General features: G+C 56.1%; 1 protein-coding gene across 3 annotated transcripts in view; it reads right to left on the bottom strand.

Moving 5' to 3' along the window:
* The window catches only part of ASCC2 (activating signal cointegrator 1 complex subunit 2), a 29,651-nt gene extending 11,849 nt beyond the window's left edge, over positions 1 to 17,802 (bottom strand). For 2 of the 3 annotated variants that reach the window (XM_075897879.2, XM_075897881.2), the window contains exons 1-12: positions 17,689 to 17,802; positions 15,994 to 16,103; positions 14,062 to 14,163; positions 13,255 to 13,413; positions 11,756 to 11,926; positions 10,331 to 10,460; positions 9,358 to 9,425; positions 7,929 to 8,039; positions 7,243 to 7,355; positions 4,958 to 5,032; positions 2,797 to 2,904; positions 26 to 94 (exon numbers count right to left, since the gene is read on the bottom strand). In XM_075897879.2, the coding sequence (XP_075753994.2) occupies positions 26 to 94; positions 2,797 to 2,904; positions 4,958 to 5,032; positions 7,243 to 7,355; positions 7,929 to 8,039; positions 9,358 to 9,425; positions 10,331 to 10,460; positions 11,756 to 11,926; positions 13,255 to 13,413; positions 14,062 to 14,142 (1,085 nt within the window). In that variant the 5' untranslated portion in view covers positions 14,143 to 14,163; positions 15,994 to 16,103; positions 17,689 to 17,802. The remainder of the gene's footprint in view (positions 1 to 25; positions 95 to 2,796; positions 2,905 to 4,957; positions 5,033 to 7,242; positions 7,356 to 7,928; positions 8,040 to 9,357; positions 9,426 to 10,330; positions 10,461 to 11,755; positions 11,927 to 13,254; positions 13,414 to 14,061; positions 14,164 to 15,993; positions 16,104 to 17,688) is intronic. The other variant, XM_089775126.1, reaches the window with a different exon arrangement.
* Positions 17,803 to 24,202: the final 6,400 nt, after the last annotated feature.

Below are 24,202 nucleotides of genomic sequence, written 5' to 3'. Positions count from 1 at the left end.
TTTGCCCCACCTCGGCTGGACCTACCTCCTCTCCTGAAGCACAGAGGTGAAGATCTGCAGAAACTCTTCAATAAAAGGCTGAATATTCTCGTAGCTGTGATTTAAAGACAATTAAAAACGGTTAAGTCATAAGAACGGCCAGATGGGGTCAGACCGAAGGTCCATCCAGGCCAGTATCCTGTCTGCCGACACTGGTCAATGCCAGCTGCTCCTGAGGAAATGAACACAACAGGGGATTCTCACGTGTTACCCATTTCCAGACAAACCGAGGCGAGGGGCACCATTCCTACCCATCCTGGCGAATAGCCACTGACGGACCTAACCTCCATGAATCTAGATCTTTTTTTAACCCTGTTCAAGTCCTAGTCTTCACCACATCCTGTGGCAAGGAGTTCCACAGGTTAACAGTGCGCTGCGTGACGAAAAACTTCCTTTGGTTTGTTTGAAACCTGCTGCCTATTCACTTCATTTGGCAACCCCTAGTTCTTATATTATGCGAACAAGTCAATAACTTTTCCGTATTCACCCTCTCCACACCGGTCATGATCTTACAGCCCTCTATCCTATCCCCCCTCAGTCTCCTCTTTTCTAAGCTGAAAAGTCCAAATCTTTTTAATCTGTAAAAAAATCTTTAATCTTTTTATAGCAAATGCTTTTTGAGGCAAGACCCCATGTAAAAAGAGTTTTAATTGAGATCCACGATGAGCGATTTTCAAGCTGTGCTGTAGGAGGGGTTCTAAATTCTAATTTGTGGAATGTTTCAAAAAGGTTTTGTAAATGGGTTCCAATAGTTCAGGGATTAGGGACCTAATCTTATGGGATTCCAGAGGCTTCTGTATAGATGATTGGGGTTAATCTTTCTCTCTGCCCATTGGGACTCAGCACTCAGGGTACGTCTAAACTACATGGCTCTGTCGATGGAGCCATGTAGATGAGGCGGATCGGCAAAGGGAAATGAAGCCACGATTTAAATAATCGCGGCTTCATTTAAATTTACATGGCTGCCGCGATGAGCCGACAAACAGCTGATCAGCTGTTTGTCAGCTCAGCATGCTACTCTGGACGCTTCCCTGTCGACATGAAAGCCTTTTATCGACCTCCCCGGTAAACCTCATCCTATGAGGCATAACGGGGAGGTCGATAAAGGGCTTTCAGGTCAGCTGTTTGTCGGCTCAGCGCGGCAGCCATTTAAATTTAAATGAAGCCGAGATTATTTAAATCGCGGCTTCATTTCCCTTTGCCGATCAGCCTTATCTACATGGCTCCTTCGATGGAGCCATGTAGTTTAGACACACCCACAGTCTAGAAGATTAGTTTTGCAGTTCTCAAACAGTGGGTTTGTGTCTCCAGAGCTAACACGCCTGTAAACAGCGAAAATGTCTTAAAGAAATAAATATGTATCTAGAGGTGAGAAATAATGGAGCTCCACCCTCTGCAAATGTGTGTTTCCCTCCCTCTCTCTCTCTCTCTCTAAAAGTGCAAAGGTTCCCAAAGTTCAAGGCCCAGAAGCGACTGTTTTCAGTTTCTCATGCTGACCTGGCTGACAGTCAATTTAAGGTTTGTTTAAAAAATATTTCACTGATAAAAACAATGTTAACAAAACCAAACTGGATTAAAAAAAACATTAATGTTTCACTAAATTAAAAAAAAATACAAAATATTGTATGTTTACTGGTGAAGAACAAACCCTAGAACACATAACGGTGGTGTTTCAGTTCCACAAAACAATTTACGTGTGATGTTCCCCTAATTCAGCACGGCAAGAAAGTCCTCCGATAAGACAGTTCACCTTCCAATGAGTTCATAAATAACTGTTTCAGTGCCCTTTGGGAAATGAAATAACAGAACGACACTGCATTGCCCGATACGGCTGTGAAACTCATCTGACAAGCATTCGGAATAAATGGCTGTTCACAAACGTACGGTGTGTGCCTTCTAAAAACGAAGCCTCCGTCTCGCTTGGCGTGGTGAAGCATGTGAAACACGATTACGACAACCAGCAAGAGTGCACTTTCCTGTAGAAAGCCACGATTACAGCGCGTCTCCCCGACTAACGAGGCAAATCATGGCTGAATTCAGCGCTGTCCTTGTGCGAACAACGCTCCTCCACCTGAGCCCCCCGGGACCTGCCTTGCCGGCTGTGTTTGCCACACGGGATGACCACGCAGAAAGTCCCCCTTGCTCAACGAACGTCATTCCAGGAGGGTTTCCCGACAAGCTAAGTTTGCAAAAGCAGCCAGGAGCGAGACTCCCCTGGCCTTCTCCCGCCGGTACGCGGAACTGGAGCGTACGGAAACGGGATTTGGAGGGTGCACACCCGACAGGGAGGCCGGTGAGCTGGCTGCGCCTGGCCCCGCAAGACGTGAAAACGGACAGGCACTTCTGGTTCTAACGACACTGCAATTCCTGCACACCTGGCCCCGTCGCACGAGGAGAGGGCACAGACCCCTCCGGACAAGGGGCTCTCTCTTTTGCTCACCTGGCTGAGGGGCCATGCCAAACCAAGCCCACTTGAGTGTACAGTCTCACAGCCAAGTAGCAGGGGCGCTGCAGTGACAGCAGCCATCCGAGACGGGTTGTCCAGACGCCCAGTGCCGAGGCAGCACGGCCCAATGGAAAGGGCATTCGCCTAGGGCCCACAGTCTGGATCCTTCTCTCGACCCACACATGCAGCCCTGAATAAGTCACCTTTGCTCTCTGCAGCTCCATTTCCCAGCACTCGGAGAGCTAGGGACGGGGCCGTGGCCCACTAACTTTTCACTGGGGCAGCAATGGAATGAGAGAAAGGGCCGGTACCTGTTTTCCAAGATGGGCTGGAGGCAGAGCCGGTTAACGAGGATGTGAAAGATCTCCACCATCTTCCTCCTGGAATGAGACAGCCTCCTCCACAAGTCAGCCAGCACGCTGCGGAGAAAGCACGGGGAGTTAGCCTCGGCGCAGGGAAACACGCCTCATGGAGCCCTGCGCCCTCTGCCGGAGAAGCCGTGTGCGCCGAGCCATTCGGAACAAGACCACGGTGGATCTGCCCCACGCTAGCCTGCTGTCCAACTGCCCATGGGTGCGTTAACAGCCGTAGGAGGCGCTTTCAGCTGGTCCTCTCCGACCGGGGACGAGCTCACGCCGGGCTAACGCTTGGCACATACAGCAGGCGAGTACAGGGGAGTCAGCCCCCGTGTGTCAGGCTGTGATGCCGGGGTTCTCAAACCAGGTTACTGCATGGGCATCGTGAGCCAGCCAGTCCCACCCCCAAGCCCTGCGTCACCTCCAGCGTTTCTCATGGAGTTACTACACAACACTGTGCACTTAACGGATACGGGTGGGTGGTATCCAGGCTACATCTAGACTACAGGCTTCTGTCGACAGACGTTTTGCTGACAGATAGGGTATGTCTAGACTACAGGCTTCTGTCGACAGACGTTTTGCTGACAGATAGGGTACGTCTAGACTACAGGCTTCTGTCGACAGACGTTTTGCTGACAGATAGGGTACGTCTAGACTACAGGCTTCTGTCGACAGAAGTTTTGCCGACAGATAGGATACGTCTAGACTACAGGCTTCTGTCGACAGACGTTTTGCCGACAGATAGGGTACGTCTAGACTACAGGCTTCTGTCAACAGAAGTTTTGCCGACAGATAGGGTACGTCTAGACTACAGGCTTCTGTCGACAGACGTTTTGACGACAGAATCTGTCGACAAAGCTTCTGTCAACAAAGAGCATCTAGGTTACATCCAGTTCTGTCGACACAGCAAGCTGCTTTGTCGACATGACAGTGTAGACGCAAAGGACAGTGTAGATGCAATAACACCTTCTGGTGACAGAACTCTGTCCACAAAAGGCGTTGTTCCTCGTAGAATGAGGTTTACAGCTGTCGACAAAAGTGCCGAGTTCTGTCGACGTTATGTCGACAGAACTCAGCGGCAGTGTAGATACAAGTATAGTTTTGTCGACAAAACCCTATAGTCTAGACACACCCCCAGAGGCTGGCTGTGTTGACAGCGCTCTATGTAAACCATCTCTACAAGGGGAATAACTCACAGCGCTGGGAGCTGCGCTGGCAGGACCAATCCCAGTTGCATCTAACTAAACATCCCCTGTTCCACTCATGTTTCTGCGGTTTCAGGATTTAGTCCTTCCTAGGGCATGGATGTCGCTGGATACTCCCTGCCTTGCTCTCTGGTTCAGGTTGTGTCTCCCCGCTCTGCCCTGGCCACCCACGATCAGGAAGGTCGCTGCTTCCAATTCAAACACCCCTACCCGGTTGCCTTCGGCTCTCCTGGCTGCCTGCTTCCCTGGGGACCCTCTAGGACAGTGGTGCGCAACCTGTGGGTCGCGACCCCCAAGGGGGTTGCGGATGTTGTGATGTAGTGGGGAGGCCATACACTGGGGGCAGGGGGTGACCCCTACTGGCTGGTATCTGTAGCACTGCCCAGCAGGACGGCTGCCGAAGGCAAAGACCCAACCAGTCCAACCGGTTGAGGACAGGGACAGAACAAAGGAAGGGGCAGTTGCTGGCTGGGAAACATGAAGGGAACAGCCTAAGCTGAGGGTTAGGGGGCGATGGACCCCCTACCTCAAGGGGTCTGAGGCATCCTGGCCCTGACTCCAGTACCCACATCCCGTCTGTGCTGTGTTGTATCCTGGAGAAGCAATAAACCCTCCCTATTCTACAGCTGGCAAAGTCTGTTCTTGCTGCTATGGGGCTGCAGGATCAGGGGGAACCCCGACTCACCATCACAGATGTCTTCCTGGGGGGTCGCGACGCCTAGATCCGGCCGGCCAGGGGTAGGCCCAGCAGTTGGTGGCCCCCGCAGCGTGGGGGTTGCAGCTCAAAAAAGGTTGCGCACCCCTGCTCTAGGACACACTGTGTATGCTCCAAACCCTTCCAGGTCTCAAGAGTTATCCACTCTTGGGAGGCTTAACGGGAAAAGACGTTAGTATCATGGGCAAACTTTTACCTCTGCTCTTCACACGACCGCTTCTTAATGGCAGATTCCAGCTCAGGGATGGCGAGTTCATAGAAGGAAACCAGTCTGCAAAACGACGGAACAAACCATGAACCGTCACGAGATTTGTTCCAACGCTTCGTTAAAAGATACATCAAAGGGGACTGGCGGTGTTTGTTCCTCCGGTCTCTCATTACTAGCAGTGCCAGCGCGGATCCTTGTTGCATTAGAGCTCATTCCCAGCAACACAACGCGAGTCTGGCAAACAGCCGCTCCCCGTGGAACTGTTCTGCGCCTCGTTAGAGCCGCCAAACGAGGTGGTTTCGCAGCAGGCTGCCGCGGATTAGGCAAAGAGGCTACACTGCTCGGCTGCACCGTGAAGAGCTGACAGACAGCTCTGAGATCGCCTCGTTCCAATACGGCAGACACGGGAGTGCTAGACCCAGGGGTTAGACTGACGGCTGACACAGCTGGTCCCAGGTGCAGGGAGAGAGAACACAGCGACGGAGGGAACAGAGGAACCACAAGCAGCCAGATGTGCCTGTTTACCTACCGACTCGCAGGCCGCAGAGGTACTCGCACACCCTAGCAAACAACAGGGCTTGCTTCGGGATTTGCAAGGGGGCGACAACTGGTGCTTTGTAGTTTTGCCCAGAGGCTAACACAGGACACACACACGCTGCTCTGAATTGATCTCGTAGCACGCCTCGGACACTAGGGTCGCGCCGCAGCGACAATCAGTTCACACTCCCCTCCCAGAGCCGGCAAAACCAGCCATTCTGGCGGAGCATGAATAGCCCCAGCCCAGGCCACTGTCACCCGAGTGTCTGACTTAGTCTGGCAGCAGACAGCCTGCAGAGACCACCCGTCCCGGCACACAGAGCTGCCTCCCCCCAGATCACTCAGCGAGGGGGAGAGGTAGATACGCTGGAGGGCAGGTACAGGGTCCAGAGTGACCTGGACAGATTAGTGATAGAAATGTAGCCGTGTTAGTCTGGTGTAGCTGAAACAAAAGACAGGACTATGTAGCACTATAAAGACAAGATGATAAACCATCTCGTTAGTCTTTAACGTGCTACATAGTCCTGTATTCTGGACAGATTAGGTGTCCTGCGGCACCTTACAGACTAACAGATGTGTTGGAGCAGAACCTTTCGTGGGCAAAGACCCACTTTGTCGGAGGCAGGTCTTTGTCCACGAAAGCTTCTGCTCCAATCCATCGGTTAGTCTAGAAGGTGCCACAGGACTCCTTGTCGCTTTTGCAGATCCAGACTAACACGGCGACCCCTCGGATACCGGACAGATTGGGCCACAAGAAATCTGATGAGGGTCAGCAAGGACAAGTGTAAAGTCCTGCCCTTGGGACGGAAGAATCCCAAGGATTGCTACAGGCTGGGGACTGAACGGCTAAGCAGCTGTTCGGTAGAAAACTGGGGATTACAGCGGATGAGAAGCTGGATATGAGTCAACAGTGTGCCCTTGTAGCCATGAAGGCTAATGGCATATTAGGTGCATTAGGAGGAGCATTGCCAGCAGATCCAGAGGTGTCATTATTCCCCTTTATTCAGCACTGGGGAGGCCACATCTGGAGTATTGTGTCCAGTTCTGGGCCCCCCACTACAAAAAGGATGTGGACGCATTGGAGAGGGGCCAGAGGAGGGCAACCAAAATGATTTGGGGGCTGGAGCACTTGACCTACGAGGAGAGACTGAGGGATTTGGGTTTGTTCAGTCTGCAGAAGAGAAGAGTGAGGGGGGATTTGAGAGCAGCCTTCAACTTCCTGAAGGAGGTTCCAAAGAGGCTGGCGAGAGGCTGTTCTCAGTGGTGACGGATGCAGAACAAGGAGCAATGGGCTCAAGTTACAGTGGGGGAGGTCTAGGTTGGATATTAGGAAAAGCTATTTCCCTAGGCGGGTGGGGAACCCCTAGGGTGGGTTCCCTAGGGAGAGGGTGGAGTCTCCATCCCTAGAGGTGTTTAAGTCTCGGCTTGACAGACCCTGGCTGGGTTGATTGAGTTGGGATTGGTCCTGCCTTGGCGGGGGGGCTGGACTTGATGACTCGGAGGGCTTTTCCAGCCGTAGGATTCTAAGGTGGCGTGCGAAACGCTGAGCTCTTTCCAGGACACACTGCCCCGAGGAAGCCGCTACGTGCAGCCCAGCCTCTTGGCAAGTTGCAGCCCCCCCATCTGCTGGGGAACTCGGGGAACTCCCCATAGTGGCCTGTTGTAGTCACCCAAAGAGGACTCTCCCATCAGACCCAGCGGCACAGGGGAAGGGGAAGGACGAGCCAGGCACGCACCTGGAACAGAAGTCATGGCTCTGGAAGGTCTGGCAGGCCAAGGGGAAGACGTCGAGGAAGGCCCAGAGGGTGGTGCACGTGTCACACAAGTACAGCACGACGTCCGTCAGCGCCTGGGGAGGGAGAACGGGGCGTTACCCTGAGAGCCGGCAGGCTGGTCCGCGACACGGGCCTCTTGGAGCAAGACGAACGCCGGTGCGCACGGCAGAGTCCACCGACACGCAGGGCAACTCCTCGACTGGGCCTTTTCTGCCCCCAAGGCCGACGAAAGGGCCTGGCTACTTGGGGGGGGCTGACCTATAGCAGAGGATCCCACAGTTTTCTGCTGCCTGGGAGTCACATGACAGGGCTCCCCCACCCATCCAGAGCAGCAAGGGGCTCAGGGGAGCAGGTGGCAGAGCACGGCACAGATCACACCCAGGCGCTTCCCCCACCCTGCCCGGAGCCGCGCACTCCTGCAGGCTTGAGGGTTTAGGAACCGCTGGTGCGGTGGCTAGCTAGGCCGTGGGGCAGCAGCGTCCCCATGCTACTCAGCGCTGGATTTTGCGCTTTCCGGGGGGAGGGCAGGAGAGGAGGCCAAGGGGGCAGGGGAAAGGCAGCCCCCAGCGCAGAGACGCCGAGTCACGGGGCAGGAGAGCGAAGGGGCTGGGAACAGCGTGGCTACGCCCCCCGAGCAGCAACTGCACCTGGAGCGGCATGGCGCTGGGAGTCACTCTGGCTCTTTCCTCCAGCTTCTGGGGCGCGGCCGAGGGCCCGTCGCACCGCAAGCCGCATTCCTGCAGGACGTTGCTGAGCACCTGGCCGACGGAACAGATCGGTCGTATAACACGCCAGCCACTCGGTGGCCCGCTAGAAGCCACGGCTGTTTACACACAGTGGGGAGCTGCCTAGCCTGAAAGCAGGGACAAATCTACCCGGCTCTGTTATTCTGCGGCTTTGCCACGCTCCCCCTCTGCAGACTATAAAACCAACGGAGGATTCCAGGCATTTCTGAAGCCGGACGCTTGGGTTTATCCTGCTTTTCCTTCTATTCACCAAGCATACGCATGCACGCCAAGCGACGACCTTGCTAACTGACAACACAGCGAGCACACGGTGGCTACGTCTACACTGGCATGATTTTCCGGAAATGCTTTTAACGGAAAAGTTTTCCGTTAAAAGCGTTTGCAGAAAAGCACTGATCACCATTTTCGCGATCGGGGCTTTTTTGCGGACAACAGTCCTGTGCTGTTTACACTGGCCCTCTTGCACAAATGATTTGCGCGAGAGGGCTTTTGCCCGAACGGGAGCAGCAGCGTATTTCTGCAAGAACACTGATGATCTTCCATGAGATCATCAGTGTTCTTGCGGAAATTCAAGCGGCCAGTGTAGACAGCTGGCAAGTTTTTCCGCAAAAGCAGACGATTTTGCGGAAAAACTTGCCAGTCTAGACACAGCCAACGTGCAAAGCAGAGCTCGGTCGACCCAAACACGCCCCCGTCCCTCCGAGTCCTGTTGTGACTGGAGAACCGTGCCCCACGGAGCACTTGGACACGCGTGGCCACCTCGCCCAAGAGCGCGCCTGAGTTTAACGCCCCCCAGAGCACGACGGGTCCAAACACAGCCGAGCGCCGCTCCAAAACGGCATTGGAAAAATGATTTGCCTGAGGATGGAAAAACAAAGTGGCCAGCTGCAAAGATGGCCCGGCACCTTGATTCATATTCAGATTACATCTGAGCAGAGCTCGGGGAAATTCTTACTGCTCAGAGCCATGGAGGTGCCGAACGCTGGACCTGGCTAAGATCTGTCTGGGAGCCACTGATGTGCCTTGGTGTCATGGAACTGTTCACGGTCTCCTGGGAGCTCACTAGCACAAGCGTCTCCCTCTCTTGATTTAGGGAGAGGAAAATTGGCACTTATGTAGCTAATCAAGCCCCGAGGATGGACAGCAAGGCAGGCCTCACAAGCAGGCCAATGTCAGCGCGGTTCATTCTGAGTACCCGTTGCAGAGAAAAGCTCAAAACCCACCCAACACAAGCTGGGATCCCCAACGGGAGCACACACAAGGAAACACAAACAATTCTGCCTCCCCGAGGGCTCCGGAAACCCCTCCACGCCCGAGAAAAAGGCAGCACCTGGAGGATCGTGGGCACCGTTTCATTCAGGTCACTGAAGTAACTCGGTTGCTGAGTGAAGATGTTTTCTGAGAAGAGAGGAAGGAAAAAACCAGTTTTGGAGTAATTCAAACATCTGACCCAGTGCTTTCCTGCTATTTTAAGCGTGAGATCACCTTGCTGAATGTAAGTGCAACCCAGGGTCTACCTCAACCAAACACCCTGGCCCCGCCCCCTTCCCACCCCTTCTCTGAGACCCCACCTCTGCTCCATCCTCCCTCCCCATCCTCACTCTCTTTTGTCAGGCTGGGGGCAGAGGGTTGGGGTGCAGGGGAGGGGGATGCAGGGCTAAAGGATTTGGAGCGTGGGAGGGGCTCTGAGCTGAGCATGGGGCAGGGGGCTGAGGTGTGGGAGGGGTTCAGGGTGCAGGCTCAGGGAGGGAGTTTGGGTGCAGGACGACTCAGGGTTAGGGCAGGAGCTCAGGACTGGGGGTGTGGTTCAGAATGCGGCCTCCAGCTGGGCACTGCATAATACAGGTGGCCTCTGGGTGGTGGCCCAAGGAGGCTGAGGCAGGCTTACCCCTGCTCTGCGACCGCACCGCTCCCAAAGGCAGCCATGAACTTTTGTCAACAAAACCCTGTAGTCTAGACACACCCATAGGGGCCACAGGTCTTCTCATTGTTTACACATGCTGCTATTTGACAGCGGCAGTGGTGTTTTCATTGCTGGCTCTGTGTGGGGCGGCAAAAGCTCCGTGGAATATCGTTAAAGGCAACGAGGCCTCCGCAAAACCTCTTACAGGCCCAACGGCGCATTATCTTGCCAAAGGGCTCTGCCACAGAGCAGAGTGCTGTGAACCTGAACCGAGCAGTGGAGAGGAATTTCCCCTCCTCCACGAATTACCACACAGCCTGTGCAAATGACCACCGGAACCGTACGGACATGACGGGGGTGTCCGAGTGCCACAAACCCATCGAACAGCGACTGGACTAACCAATCATCTTCTGAAGCAGGGAGCCATTCCCTTTCCCGTAGAGCGCACACAGGTCCAGAATCTTCGGGATGTCGAACAGGAAGTTGTTGTACAGAATCTCTCCAAACACCGAGGGCGTGATGAAGTGGTCCTATTAAACAGAACAGAAACCGTCTTTTTTAAAAGACAGAAAACGATCTTAGCAACTTGAAAGGCGCCTCCATTTTACACATCTGGATAAGAACGGCCACACTGGGTCAAACCAACGGTCCATCCAGTCCAGAGTCCTGCCTGCCGACAGCGGCCAATGCTTCCTGCTCGCCAGCTGTGCGGTTCTGCGCATGCACAGATCGCTCCGCGCCGGCTCTTCCAGGGTGTAATCTACTCGCCACAGGCGAGTAGATTACACTATTTGTCGAGCCCTGTTCACGAATCTATCTAGCTCTTTTTTGAACCCTGTTAAAATCCTAGCCTTCACCACATCCTCTGGCAAGGAGTTCCACAGGTTGACTGTGCACTGAGTGAAGAAAAACTTCTTTTGGTTTGTTTTAAGCCTGCTGCCTATTAATTGACGACGCCAAGGCCCTGAGGAATTCTATTCCTAGTGTAAGATCTGTAAATTAGTGACATAGGTAGGAACAGAACCCAGGCTTTCTCTGTACTCTAAACCCCTACACAAAAGCCATCTTGCAGTTGTAACACGTGAGGCTAGAAATGCTCTGAAAATTCGACAGGACACGGGTGTTCCAACTCAAACGTGCCAAGCAGAAGAACAGCAGTGGAAGCAATGACTCATAAGAGAAAGGTTTGTGTAGGACGGCAAACGGTCGCCGCCCAAAGCAAACGGCAGAGGGCGTGCGCCACGTGCTCTCCCAGTGAATACAAAGGAGGGAGAGTTAAGGTTGCTTTTCTAACACTCACATTAGTTTGCTACGTGGCAACAGACAAACCCTTGACTTCAGTTTACCCAGATACTTTGCTGTGGTTTAATTAACAGCTGTACAGTACTCCGGCTCAGATGAAAGGCTCTGCAGAACCCCAGAGTACTTTTATTGAGCTGTTGCTAGGACACAGCTCTCCTTCCGGCTGTTCTCTCCTCATTCCTCCAACACCCGCAGGGACAGCATCTCTCAAAGCAGACTGAAATTGACTATCACGGCAATGTCTATTCCTAAAATAAACCCAGGGCAATAATTATTCACACCTGAGGACAAAATGACATTCTTTAAGGTCCTCGTGAAACTTCCATTTCTGCCAACACACACAGCGCAGCCTCCGCTGTGTTGCAAAGAAAAGTGTAAGTGAATGCAACGTCACCTCACCCACAGAGCAAGGTAGACGTCTGAGACCTGTCTCGCATCGCATTTTCTCCAGTCTGGGCAAAGCGCCCATCAATGGCCCTAGGCCATACCCCGTGCAGCGAGTGGAAGGAGAAGGGGTGCTTACTTTGGACTCCTTGTGAGTGGACATTCTGAGGAAGGTGAGGAAGATGCACCGATGGAGGCATTTCTGCATGTCATTCACCTCCGGAGGGAAATCCAGTGACGTATCAAACTTGCGAGGGGCGTGGTTCAGGTATGAATCCAGGCATTTCTGCAGCGTCTCATCAAATATGACCTAAGACCCAAACCAAACGCAAATGGACAGAGGGGGAGGATGAAGGATGCACAGCGGTGCCCCGTATCACATGACACGCATGCAGCCAGTGGTGGATAAATTCAGCAACGAGCTACAGAGATCAAAGGTGAACCCATGGATTAAAAACTAGCAGTTTTAAAACGATCAAAGCTATTTAAGGAAAGAGTATCATCTTACCGTTACACCATCCAAAGTCAAGAATTTTGTGCCGCGGGGCGCCCCATACTCTATGAAAATTGGCTTTTGAATATTAAGCAAAATATGCTTAATACAAAACAGGTCATCATATAAGAATTGCCAGACTGGGTCAGGCCAAAGGTCCAGCCAGCCCAGTACCTTCTCCTCCGACAGTGGCCAATGGCAGGTGTCCCAGAGGGAGTGAACCGAACAGGGAATGATCAAGCCACCTCTCTCCTGCCATCCATCTCCACCCTCTGACAGACAGAGGCTGGGGACACCATTCCTTACCCAGCCTGGATAATAGACATTGATGGACTTAACCTCCATGAATGTATTTAGCTCTCTTTTAAACCCTGTTATAGTCCTAGCCTTCACAGCCTCCTCCGGCGAGGAGTTCCACAGGTTGACTGTGCGCTGTGTGAAGAACTTCCTTTTATTTGCTTTAAAGCTGCAACATCACACATCTCATTTTTAAAGTTACTCTGTGCTGAATCTGCGTATCCTAGTTTTGTGCCTGTATCGTTCTTGTATGTGAAGTGAGAAACAGGACACGTGAAGTTCTTTAATTCTAAACATGTTAATGGGGGCCCATCAGTGAGACTCGAGGAACTTAATGGCACAGTACTCAAACCAACAACCCATGAATGGTTTTATTTTTCCGGTGAGCCCAAACGGTGGTCCGTTCTAGAAAGACGTGCGACCATACCACCTGGTACTGGAATCCTGTACGTTTCTATGGGGATGGGGAGGCTGAACAAAGGTCTCCCGCCTTGGATGGGGCGGGGAGGGAATCTATATAAGGAATGGAAAGCAATCAAGTCTTTGGCTTTTGAAATTGCTTCCCCCACACTAAAAAGAGACACGAGGAGATCTGGAAATCAAGAACTGTAGTGAAAGGGTGAAGGCAAAGTTGATGGGCCCAAGTCAGAAAATATCAACTGAAGCGTAAGATAAGATGAGTTCGCTATGGGACCACCCCAAGGGGGTGTCTTGATTCATCCCGTCACCGTTTGGCAACTAGCAACAAAAGGCAGTTATGAGCCTTCATCAGACACATTCGCTTGCCTACTCATTTTTCCAAGCCCTCCTATAAGTCAAGGTTTTTATGTACTGCTCAGTCACGTTACCTGGCACCAAAATTTATCATGAGGCAAAGCCAGAAGCCAGTTCAGATCATCCGCGATGAACTTTGCTCGTTCCAAGAACTCCTCCACTAGCGCCGGGTCTCTGACTTTAGGGGGTGGGCGATATAACACAAAGGACTGATCTGCTTTCCTTTCCGGATGCTACACAAAGCAAAAAGATCAGGTGTTAACAACCAGGGACCAAGCAACATGAATCCCTGGTAACTATTTATGAAGCCAGGGACGTTGCTCATATTTTTGGAAAGCTCGTGTGCGGTCTTATGCCCCCTAGCAGTTCTCCCCACTCGCTGGGGTTGAAAACACTGTGATCAGAGGCTCTGTGTTGTCCCTGTTTATCAATAATATTTGCAGAATCCTGCCCAGTTGATTCGTGTTGCGCCTGCTGTCCCATTCAGATCAATAACTGACATGCAACCCTCCCACGCCGCCAAACCCAACAGCAGCTCAAAGTCACCCCTGAGACACTTTGCTCTCCTTTAGCGCAACTTGCCCTGCGCTGAGATTTTACTTCAGCCGGTGGCCGCCAGACTACATTGGCGAGGGCAGAGTGTAGTGGGAGCGGGGCAAAGACTGATGATAAGCTTCTAAACTGAGTTTCAAACGTCAGCAGGCCTCCTCTCCAGCGCAGGAACGGCAGCGCTCCCCGTCAAACAATCTAGGCCTCCTCCTGTCGGGAAGCTCTTTGGGTTTCACTGCAGTTTGGCCCCAGAACCGGTTTTGCTCTAGTTACTTCATGAAATGAGGGAAGGATTTGTGGCGTGTTTTAATTTCAAAAACAGAACAACTCACCAATGCTGGCAGCGTCCTCAGTTTCCCGGTCTTTGGATCCGTCTCGGTCAGCTGCAGTTCATCCAGCGGCAAGACTGGCATCGCGTGGAGATTCTCCTCTATCTGGCAAACCCGACATCAAAGCAATATGAGGCACCGTTTGCAGAAACAATTTACCAGCACCACAAGAGACAGGTTATAGCCCCTAGACCGGGGGTTCCCAACTCGTTACAGTCCACGGACCACCAGGCCAATCAACACATTTTCGTGGACCTCCTCCTTTTTGAGACATGATTAAAAAAAGAGAGACACTGAACACTTTGGTTTGAAATTTATTTCTTACTAACAGATTTTGGGTGCCTGCCCATGACAGGTGACTTTGGACAATGTGTCTGTGGACTGCCGAAAAAGTGAGAACCACAGCCCTAGACACTGGAGCTACATCAATACCGAGGAAATCTTTACACCACCAATCTGACGTTAGAAGACATCCAAGTAACCCTCAGAAAAAGCAGTTCCCCTTGACTTACAGAGTACAGATAACTTTTCTTTCCAGCATTTCCCAAGCAGTCACAAAGATAACCTCAGACGCACCCAAAACCATTTTTATTTGGCACAGTTACTTTTGGGTAAATGCTCAACAATTCTTACATGCTGACCGAAAAGGCTATTGAGACCTCTCCTTGTCCACGGTTCACTTTGCAGAACCTTGTAGCAACAGTGTCCAGATGCCAGAAATTCTACGAACAACGAGGAGGAGGAGGAGAATGCCAAGGGCTCTCCTGAGACATCCTGCTAACTTGTTATCAAAAGAAGTCTGTGTGTTCTTATACAGCAAGTTTGTTAAAATGACGAGGGACAGAATATGCATTTTCAGGACATGAGATTAGGCTAAAAAGGAGGTTTTTGCTGTCACCTTTTTTCAATGGGCATTGTCTGTTTGACTGCGTACAAGCCACTGTATTCTCAGACACTTCTTACAAAATTAGTTCTATTAATTGAAAAAGCTTTCCAGGGCAATTCTAGAGAAGATGTACCGTTAAAACATCCTTAAAAAAAATCTCAACAAGCTTCGAAACCACAAGCTCAACAAAGCTTTTGTTATTTCATTTCTCCCGTTTTACAGAAGTATGATAATTTATTGAGAATGAAGCTGTAGTCAGGTTACGTTTAAGACCCTGATGTCAGATGGGCTCCTGCGCACCGTTAGTCCCAGACAGAACCACACTTACAGCAACAGAACTGTGCATGGGTATTAGAGAGGTTACGTAGCGATTAATTAGCTAATCAAGTCGTTGATGGAATTTCCATCAACTACTCCATTAGTCGATAAGGGGAGGCTGCTTTGAAGTTTAAATGTAGTAGGAGCTGGATGCGCAGGGGAGGGGGGAAAGAACTATTTACAGGATGCTAAAAACAATTACAATGGGAACCTTTATGCCAGTTTTTTAAATATATCTTCGTAGGAGTTTTCATATTTCAATGACAAAATCACTGAGGCTGAAAAACCCCAAGGCTATTGGTTCTGTTGTGACCCAAATGACATTATTTGTCAATTGCTGAAATACACTCAGTTTTGGGCTTACACTTCTAACAATCACTACACAGATACCGTTAAAAAACCCCAGAAGCCCAATTTCCTGAGAGGTCGAGCACCAAAAACTCCAGGCAACAGGAAAATTAGGCTGCCAACCAAAAGAGTGTTCAATTAGAAATGAAAAGGGGGGACGAATAATCTCGAACTACGGAGTATCCGTACCAGTCATGCCAGAGAAGTAATATTTGCATTTTCCCACGAGCTTTGGCGTCAGCCTCGAAGACCCAACGCCCTGTGTGCGGCTTTGGGGCGCCATCCGCGGATGGGACTAGAGTAAAAGCGGCGCGATCCTGCCCAGGGGAGAGGCACTGAAATGCCATTTGCCACATGTCTCCGGAGAGGCCCTGGGGACGTACCTGGCGGAGAGGACAGGAGAGCCTGGGGACAAGCCGTCACATCCGCCCGCACGTGCCGCACAACACAACGGCGCCGATGAAAACGACGGTGCAGCGCCAACCACCTGGGACTGCAGAGCGGCTGGGTGTAACGTGGGTCACAGACTTCGGTAACGAAACACACGCCCCCCATCCATCCCCCCCGACAGGCACTGCCCCCCAACTCCGCCAGCTGCCCCACTGCCCCGCCCTCCATCCATCCCCCCGACAGACACTGCCCCCCAACTCCGCCAGCTGCCCCACTGCCCCACTCCCCATCCATCCCCCCGACAGGCACTGCCCCCCGACTCCGCCAGCTGCCCCACTGCCCCGCCCCCCATCCATCCCCCCGACAGACACTGCCCCCCAACTCCGCCAGCTGCCCCACTGCCCCGCCCCCCATCCATCCCCCCGACAGGCACTGCCCCCCGACTCCGCCAGCTGCCCCACTGCCCCGCCCCCCATCCATCCCCCCGACAGGCACTGCCCCCCAACTCTGCCAGCTGCCCCACTGCCCCGCCCCCCATCCATCCCCCCGACAGACACTGCCCCCCAACTCCGCCAGCTGCCCCACTGCCCCGCCCCCCCCCCCCCATCCATCCCCCCGACAGGCACTGCCCCCCAACTCTGCCAGCTGCCCCACTGCCCCGCCCCCCATCCATCCCCCCGACAGACACTGCCCCCCAACTCCGCCAGCTGCCCCACTGCCCCGCCCCCTATCCATCCCCCCGACAGGCACTGCCCCCCAACTCCGCCAGCTGCCCCACTGCCCCGCCCCCCCATCCATCCCCCCGACAGACACTGCCCCCCGACTCCGCCAGCTGCCCCACTGCCCCGCCCCCCATCCATCCCCCCGACAGACACTGCCCCCCAACTCCGCCAGCTGCCCCACTGCCCCGCCCCCCATCCATCCCCCCGACAGGCACTGCCCCCCAACTCTGCCAGCTGCCCCACTGCCCCGCCCCCCATCCATCCCCCCGACAGACACTGCCCCCCAACTCCGCCAGCTGCCCCACTGCCCCGCCCCCCATCCATCCCCCCGACAGGCACTGCCCCCCAACTCTGCCAGCTGCCCCACTGCCCCGCCCCCCATCCATCCCCCCGACAGACACTGCCCCCCAACTCCGCCAGCTGCCCCACTGCCCCGCCCCCCATCCATCCCCCCGACAGGCACTGCCCCCCAACTCCGCCAGCTGCCCCACTGCCCCGCCCCCCATCCATCCCCCCGACAGACACTGCCCCCCGACTCCGCCAGCTGCCCCACTGCCCCGCCCCCCATCCATCCCCCCGACAGACACTGCCCCCCGACTCCGCCAGCTGCCCCACTGCCCCGCCCCCCATCCATCCCCCCGACAGGCACTGCCCCCCAACTCTGCCAGCTGCCCCACTGCCCCGCCCCCCATCCATCCCCCCGACAGGCACTGCCCCCCAACTCTGCCAGCTGCCCCACTGCCCCGCCCCCCATCCATCCCCCCGACAGACACTGCCCCCCGACTCCGCCAGCTGCCCCACTGCCCCGCCCCCCATCCATCCCCCCGACAGACACTGCCCCCCGACTCCGCCAGCTGCCCCACTGCCCCGCCCCCCATCCATCCCCCCGACAGACACTGCCCCCCGACTCCGCCAGCTGCCCCACTGCCCCGCCCCCCGCACTGCCCGGTGGCTCCGGCCGGTTACCGGCGAGTCCGGCTGACAGCTGAGTCCCGCCCCCCCCGGCACTTCCGGGTCAAAGAGCGCTTCCGCCACCGGCCGGAAGTGTCCCCTGAGCGCTCGTGCCCGGTGCCCCCCCCGCCCCCCCCGCGCGACCCGCTCGTGTTGGGCGGGGCCTTGTGAGCGCAGCGTCCCCGTTGCCTTGGCAACAAGGGCCCTTGCCCGCCCCCTGCAGGCCCCAAGCGGGGGGGCCAGACCTCTGCCCCCCCAGCCTCAGCCTGCCCCCCAGCGCCCCCCCAGCACCGGCCTGCCCCCCAGCACCCCCCAGCACTGGCCTGCCCCACAAGGCCCCCGAGTACTGGCCTGCCCCCCAGCGCCCCCCCAGCATCAGCCTGCCCCCCAGCGCCCCCCCAGCACTGGCCTGCCCCACAGCGCCCCCCAGCATCAGCCTGCCCCCCAGCGCCCCCCCAGCACTGGCCTGCCCCCCAGCGCCCCCCCAGCATCAGCCTGCCCCCCAGCGTCCCCCCAGCACTGGCCTGCCCCACAGCGCCCCCCAGCATCAGCCTGCCCCCCAGCGCCCCCCCAGCACTGGCCTGCCCCCCAGCGCCCCCCCAGCATCAGCCTGCCCCCCAGCGTCCCCCCAGCACTGGCCTGCCCCACAGCGCCCCCCAGCATCAGCCTGCCCCCCAGCGCCCCCCCAGCACTGGCCTGCCCCCCAGCGCCCCCCCAGCATCAGCCTGCCCCCCAGCGTCCCCCCAGCACTGGCCTGCCCCCAGCGCCCCCCAGCATCAGCCTGCCCCCCAGCGCCCCCCCAGCACTGGCCTGCCCCACAGCGCCCCCCCAGAACTGGCCTGCCCCCCAGCACCCCCCCCAGCGTCAGCCTGCCCCCCAGCGCCCCCCCAGCACTGGCCTGCCCCCCAGCGCCCCCCCAGCACTGGCCTGCCCCACAGCGCCCCCCCCAGCATCAGCCTGCCCCCCAGCGCCCCCCCAGCACTGGCCTGCCCCCCAGCGCCCCCCCAGCACTGGCCTGCCCCCCAGCGCCCCCACAGCATCAGCCTGCCCCCCAGCGCCCCCCCAGCACTGGCCTGCCCCCCAGCGCCCCCACAGCATCAGCCTGCCCCCCAGCGCCCCCCCAGCACTGGCCTGCCCCCCAGCGCCCCCCCAGCACTGGCCTGCCCCCCAGCGCCCCCACAGCATCAGCCTGCCCCCCAGCGCCCCCCCAGCACTGGCCTGCCCCCCAGCGCCCCCACAGCATCAGCCTGCCCCCCAGCGCCCCCCCAGCACTGGCCTGCCCCCCAGCGCCCCCCCAGCACCAGCCTGCCCCCCAGCACCCCCCAGCACTGGCCTGCCCCACAAGGCCCCCAGTACTGGCCTGCCCCCCAGCGCCCCCCCAGCATCAGCCTGCCCCCCAGCGCCCCCCCAGCACTGGCCTGCCCCCCAGGGCCCCCTCAGCACTGGCCTGCCCCACAGCGCCCCCCAGCGTCAGCCTGCCCCCCAGCGCCCCCCCAGCACTGGCCTGCCCCCCAGCGCCCCCACAGCATCAGCCTGCCCCCCAGCGCCCCCCCAGCACTGGCCTGCCCCCAGCGTTCCCCCAGCACCAGCCTGCCCCCCAGCACACCCCCAGCACTGGCCTGCCCCACAAGGCCCCCGAGCACTGGCCTGCCCCCCAGCGCCCCCCCAGCATCAGCCTGCCCCCCAGTGCCCTCCCAGCACTGGCCTTCCCCACAGCGCCCCCACAGCACTGGCCTGCCCCCCAGCGCCCCCCCAGCGTCAGCCTGCCCCCCAGCGCCCCCCCAGCACTGGCCTGCCCCCCAGCGCCCCCCCAGCGTCAGCCTGCCCCCCAGCGTCCCCCCAGCACTGGCCTGCCCCCAGCGTTCCCCCAGCACCAGCCTGCCCCCCAGCACACCCCCAGCACTGGCCTGCCCCACAAGGCCCCCGAGCACTGGCCTGCCCCCCAGCGCCCCCCCAGCATCAGCCTGCCCCCCAGTGCCCTCCCAGCACTGGCCTTCCCCACAGCGCCCCCACAGCACTGGCCTGCCCCCCAGCGCCCCCCCAGCGTCAGCCTGCCCCCCAGCGCCCCCCCAGCACTGGCCTGCCCCCCAGCGCCCCCCCAGCGTCAGCCTGCCCCCCAGCGTCCCCCCAGCACTGGCCTGCCCCCCAGCGCCCCCCCAGCACCGGCCTGCCCCACAGCCCCCCCAAGAATCAGCCTGCCCCCCAGCGCCCCCACAGCACTGGCCTGCCCCACAGCGACCCCCCAGCACTGGCCTGCCCCACAGCGCCCCCACAGCTCCAGCCTGCCTCACAGCGCCCCACACACAGCACTGGCCTGCCCCACAGCGCCCCCCCAGCACTGGCCTGCCCCACAGCGCCCCCCACACACAACACTGGCCTGGCCCACAGTGCCCCCCACACACAGCTCTGGCCTGGCCCACAGCGCCCCCCACACACAGCCCCAGCCTATGCATAGCCCCCCAGCCACAAAGCATCCAGGCCTGTGAGCGGTACCAACAGCCGCAGCAAAGCCTGAGTTTGCCGTAGACGCTGGGCCCCCTTGTCCAAAACTTGGGACATACGCAGGCCGGGGGTGCAGCAGCGCCCTGCACGGTCACACGAGGACCCCGCACGGCGCAGCAGCGCGCTAGGCTTGCCGCATGCGATGGCTCCCACGGGAGGGCCGTTTCCAGGGGCCTCTCCTCGGAGGGGACATCTCTGGAAAGACGAAGTCCCTCGAAAGCCGGGGCGGTGCCGGACGGGCAGGCTGTCGCCAGTGCTTTGATGGGGGCGGCCGTCACGAGATTTTCAAGGGACCGGACTCGATAATAGACGACAACAGGGACTCTCCCTTTTTCATTCGCGGACCCCTGAAGCACCCTGAATGCAGGAGCGGCCCCTTTAGAAATTGTAGACCGTCTGCGAACCCGGCACGTAGTAAGGTGCAACTGTTAACAAGGAAGGCAATCCGCCACTGGCACAACTCACTAGAGAGCTGTGGGCTCTCAGCACGCGACGTCTTTACTTACAGGCCGGCAAGCTTGCTCAAAACGTATGCTCCAGCTCAGCCTGTGGAAGCAGAAATAACTTACATTCCCTGCCCCGTGTTAAACAGAGGTGAGCGTACTCGTCCCGTCTCACCGTAGAAACAAGCTATGAACTAGGGGGTCACCAAATTAAATTAACAGGTAGCAGGTTTCAAACAAACCAAAGGGACCTGTGGAACTCAATGTGGGAGGATAAGAACATAAGAACGGCCGTTCTGGGTCAGGCCAAAGGTCCATCTAGCCCAGTAGCCTGTCTGCCGACAGTGGCCAGCACCAGGTGCCCCGGAGGGGGTGGACCGAAGACAATGATCAAGCGATTTGTCTCCTGCCATCCCTCTCCAGCCTCTGACAGACAGAGGCCAGGGACACCATTTTATCCCCTGGCTAATAGCCTTTTATGGACCTAACCTCCATGAAATTATCTAGCTTCTCTTTCAACTCTGTTATAGTCCTAGCCTTCACAGCCTCCTCCGGCGAGGAGTTCCACAAGTTGACTACACGCTGTGTGAAGAACTTTCTTTTATTAGTTTTAAACCTGCTGCCCATTCATTTCATTTGGTGTCCTCTAGTTCTTCTATTATGGGAACTAATAATAGACATTTCATTTACAGACAAAAAAGGGAAAAATTTACAGATACATTTTTCTACGGACATAATTTGTATACTATATTAAGATGACATAAGTGGCCAAAAGTGGAAAGTAATTGTTGTCATTCATATACCACAAGAACAATATGCTATTTAACTCACTTTCATTTTGTTAGTCATGGCTCTGGAAGTGTTCCATTTTGTGATTCATATTACGTCACCTCAACCATTGAGCTAAATAAACAACGAAAACGTCCAATTTCTGCTGCTCTGCTGTAAAATGGCTGAAGCAGCACAGAAGAAATGTAATTGCTCTAGAATAATTGCTGTTTTTTGAAATTTTATTGCACTTTTACAAAATTTACGGACACCTACATTTTTTTACGGACTTTACAGACAGGTCCAATTTCGGCTACTTTTTTACAGACTGTCTGTAAATTTACTGACAGTTGGGAACCCTGGTGGGGCGGCTGATGGAGGCACAACCGTCTCCTGTCTTGTCGAGGCACCGGCACTCCATGATGCTGCAGAACGGGAGACAGAAGTCCAGCGCGTGGCTACCTTTCACGATGGAACCATGTGGGTGGGGCGGCTGTTTTGCTGCTAAACAACCGTGTGTGCAGAAAGCAGCCGTGTCTTACCATGGAAGGTGCTTGCCAAAATCTCCTTGTTCCCGTCCGACACAGATTCGGGGGAAACGTTGGTTTATTTTGGCCCTTACAAAAATACTAGATTCTTTTTATTTGAAATGTGTTTTTCCCATAGTTCATCCTCCAGGGCCGTGCCCTGCAGATCCCAGTCCTGTTCTTATCTCACTGATAGGGCGAGGGATGAGCCGCGGGCCACGACTCAGGGGAAGGAGACACATCGAGGTACCTTTCCGCAGGTGAGTAGCTGTTTATACTCTCACCGTTCTTTGCAGCTTTCAAAAGCTCCCTGCTGAAAAACCGGCTCATTCTGGCTCTGACACGGCATTTCCTCAAAAGAGGCGTTCACGGACGAAACGATCTGGCCTCTTCTGGCCAACTGTGCCGAGAAATAGAAATGTGCGCATTCATTTTCACGGTCGGACCATTTGCATCGTGGCTGCCATAGCAATGAAACGTTGCACCGTTCCTTGCATAGTAAGTACATGGTGCATCAGAAGACAACATGCATGCTAATGAACCCACAGACCTGGCTCTGAACCCCGGCGTACCTTAGGGCTGTTTGCACGTGGGCTGGCTGGCACACGTTCTCCATCTTCAAAAAGAGAAAAACCAACCCTCCGGGTCCAAAAAGCCAGTGTTATTTGCATATCAGGCTGCGTCCTCTTCTCAACTCTCCCAGGCTTTTTTTTCCTAGCTCTTCCCGCTTCCCTTCCTCCTTGCAGTGTGGCTGAGCGACTTGTCTGGCACCTACGGTCAGAGCATCATGGCCAACAGTTTGAAGAACATCCCCGACTCTGGGGGTCTGAGTCTTGGCAGGAGACACCAGGTGCCTTATCTCCATGCTCAACATCTGAAAAACCGGGCCGTCCGGGACCCCAGATCTGTGGCCACGTTTGACTAGGAGGCCGTGTGTAACTACCCCTCCTTGCTGGGCAGAGAGCGCAGACGGCCCCGCAGTGAGGTACAGAGCACTAAGAACATGAGAACGGCCGCACTGGCTCAGACCAAAGGTCCATCTAGCCCAGTAGCCTGTCTGCCGACAGTGGCCAGCACCAGAGGGGGTGGACTGAAGACAATGATCAAGCGATTTGTCTCCTGCCATCTGTCTCCAGCCTCTGACCAACAGAGGCCAAGGACACCATTTTATCCCCTGGCTAACAGCCTTATATAGACCTAACCTCCATGAAATTATCTAGCTTCTCTTTCAACTCTGTTCTAGTCCTCGCCTTCACAGCCTCCTCCGGCGAGGAGTTCCACAGGTTGACTACGTGCTGTGTGAAGAAGAACTTGCGCTTATTCGTTTTAAACCTGCTACCCTAGTTCCTTTGTCGTCACGCGTGTGGTTGCTACCGACCGATGGCGTTCAGGAGCGGGAGCCTCACCAGAGCTGAGAGCTGCATGATGGGATTTGGGGTTGGGAGGGACCCCTAAGCAGTTCTCCAGCGCCTTGGATTGCCTGTCTTGCCCATCACCCATTCTCCTGCCAGCTGGGACTATGAACCCTCTGGGCGCATATACACGTGTCTGGTCGGAACCACGGCCTCCAGATGCAGAGCTGGGATTTACCAGCTGAGGAAATACCTTTGAGAGCTCCCGTCGCACAGCTGCCAGGCCAGCGGAGAGCAGGCCAGGGAGACGGTGGGACAACGCTGTGATCAGCCAAATCAGTTAACTGGCTGAGACTCTGACAAGGATTTCAACAGCTCCCCCTCCAGCAGGATTCCAGCTGCAATCAGTCGTCCAGAGGGGCCTAAAGTGGCTTGGCATTAACCCGGTCTCCTTTGACCAACACCAGCTGCTGTGAGCGCCCACTGACAGGCCTTGCCCGGCGCTAGCCACAGCCGCCGCCCCTGGAGACGTGCTTGCGATGGCAGAGCGAAGTCCGTAGAGGAGTGGAGTCGCTTACGCTGCTAGCCGGCTTCAGACGCTGTAACCGTTCAGCCGGAACCAGCTGGCCCAGTGACACCCGGGCCCGACCAAAGCCGCAGGCCTGGCCAAGCGATTCGAAAACCCGCCCGGGCCACGCTTGCGACTGTTTAACTCCGCTGGGCCAGTGTGGCCATGCTAGGCACAGCGTTGTGGGGGGATCGCACGGTTATTGGGAGGGGGTCGCGGCACGGCTACCCTTCCTGCAGAGAGCTTTGCATGCGGTAGCAGTACCGCGACCCGCCTGAAAACCTGGCTGGGAGTGTTGCAGTGCTGTTTATTAAAGCAGCATGCGCTAGGCACGCTGGCTCTGCTGTGTACTTGGGCACCCCCAGTGCC

This window comes from Pelodiscus sinensis, chromosome Z (assembly GCF_052426305.1).
Source record: "Pelodiscus sinensis isolate ZL-2025 chromosome Z, ASM5242630v1, whole genome shotgun sequence".
Classification (NCBI taxonomy): domain Eukaryota; kingdom Metazoa; phylum Chordata; order Testudines; family Trionychidae; genus Pelodiscus; species Pelodiscus sinensis.
Note: the sequence above shows the minus strand (reverse complement) of the source record. Positions and strands in the feature narration are given on the sequence as shown.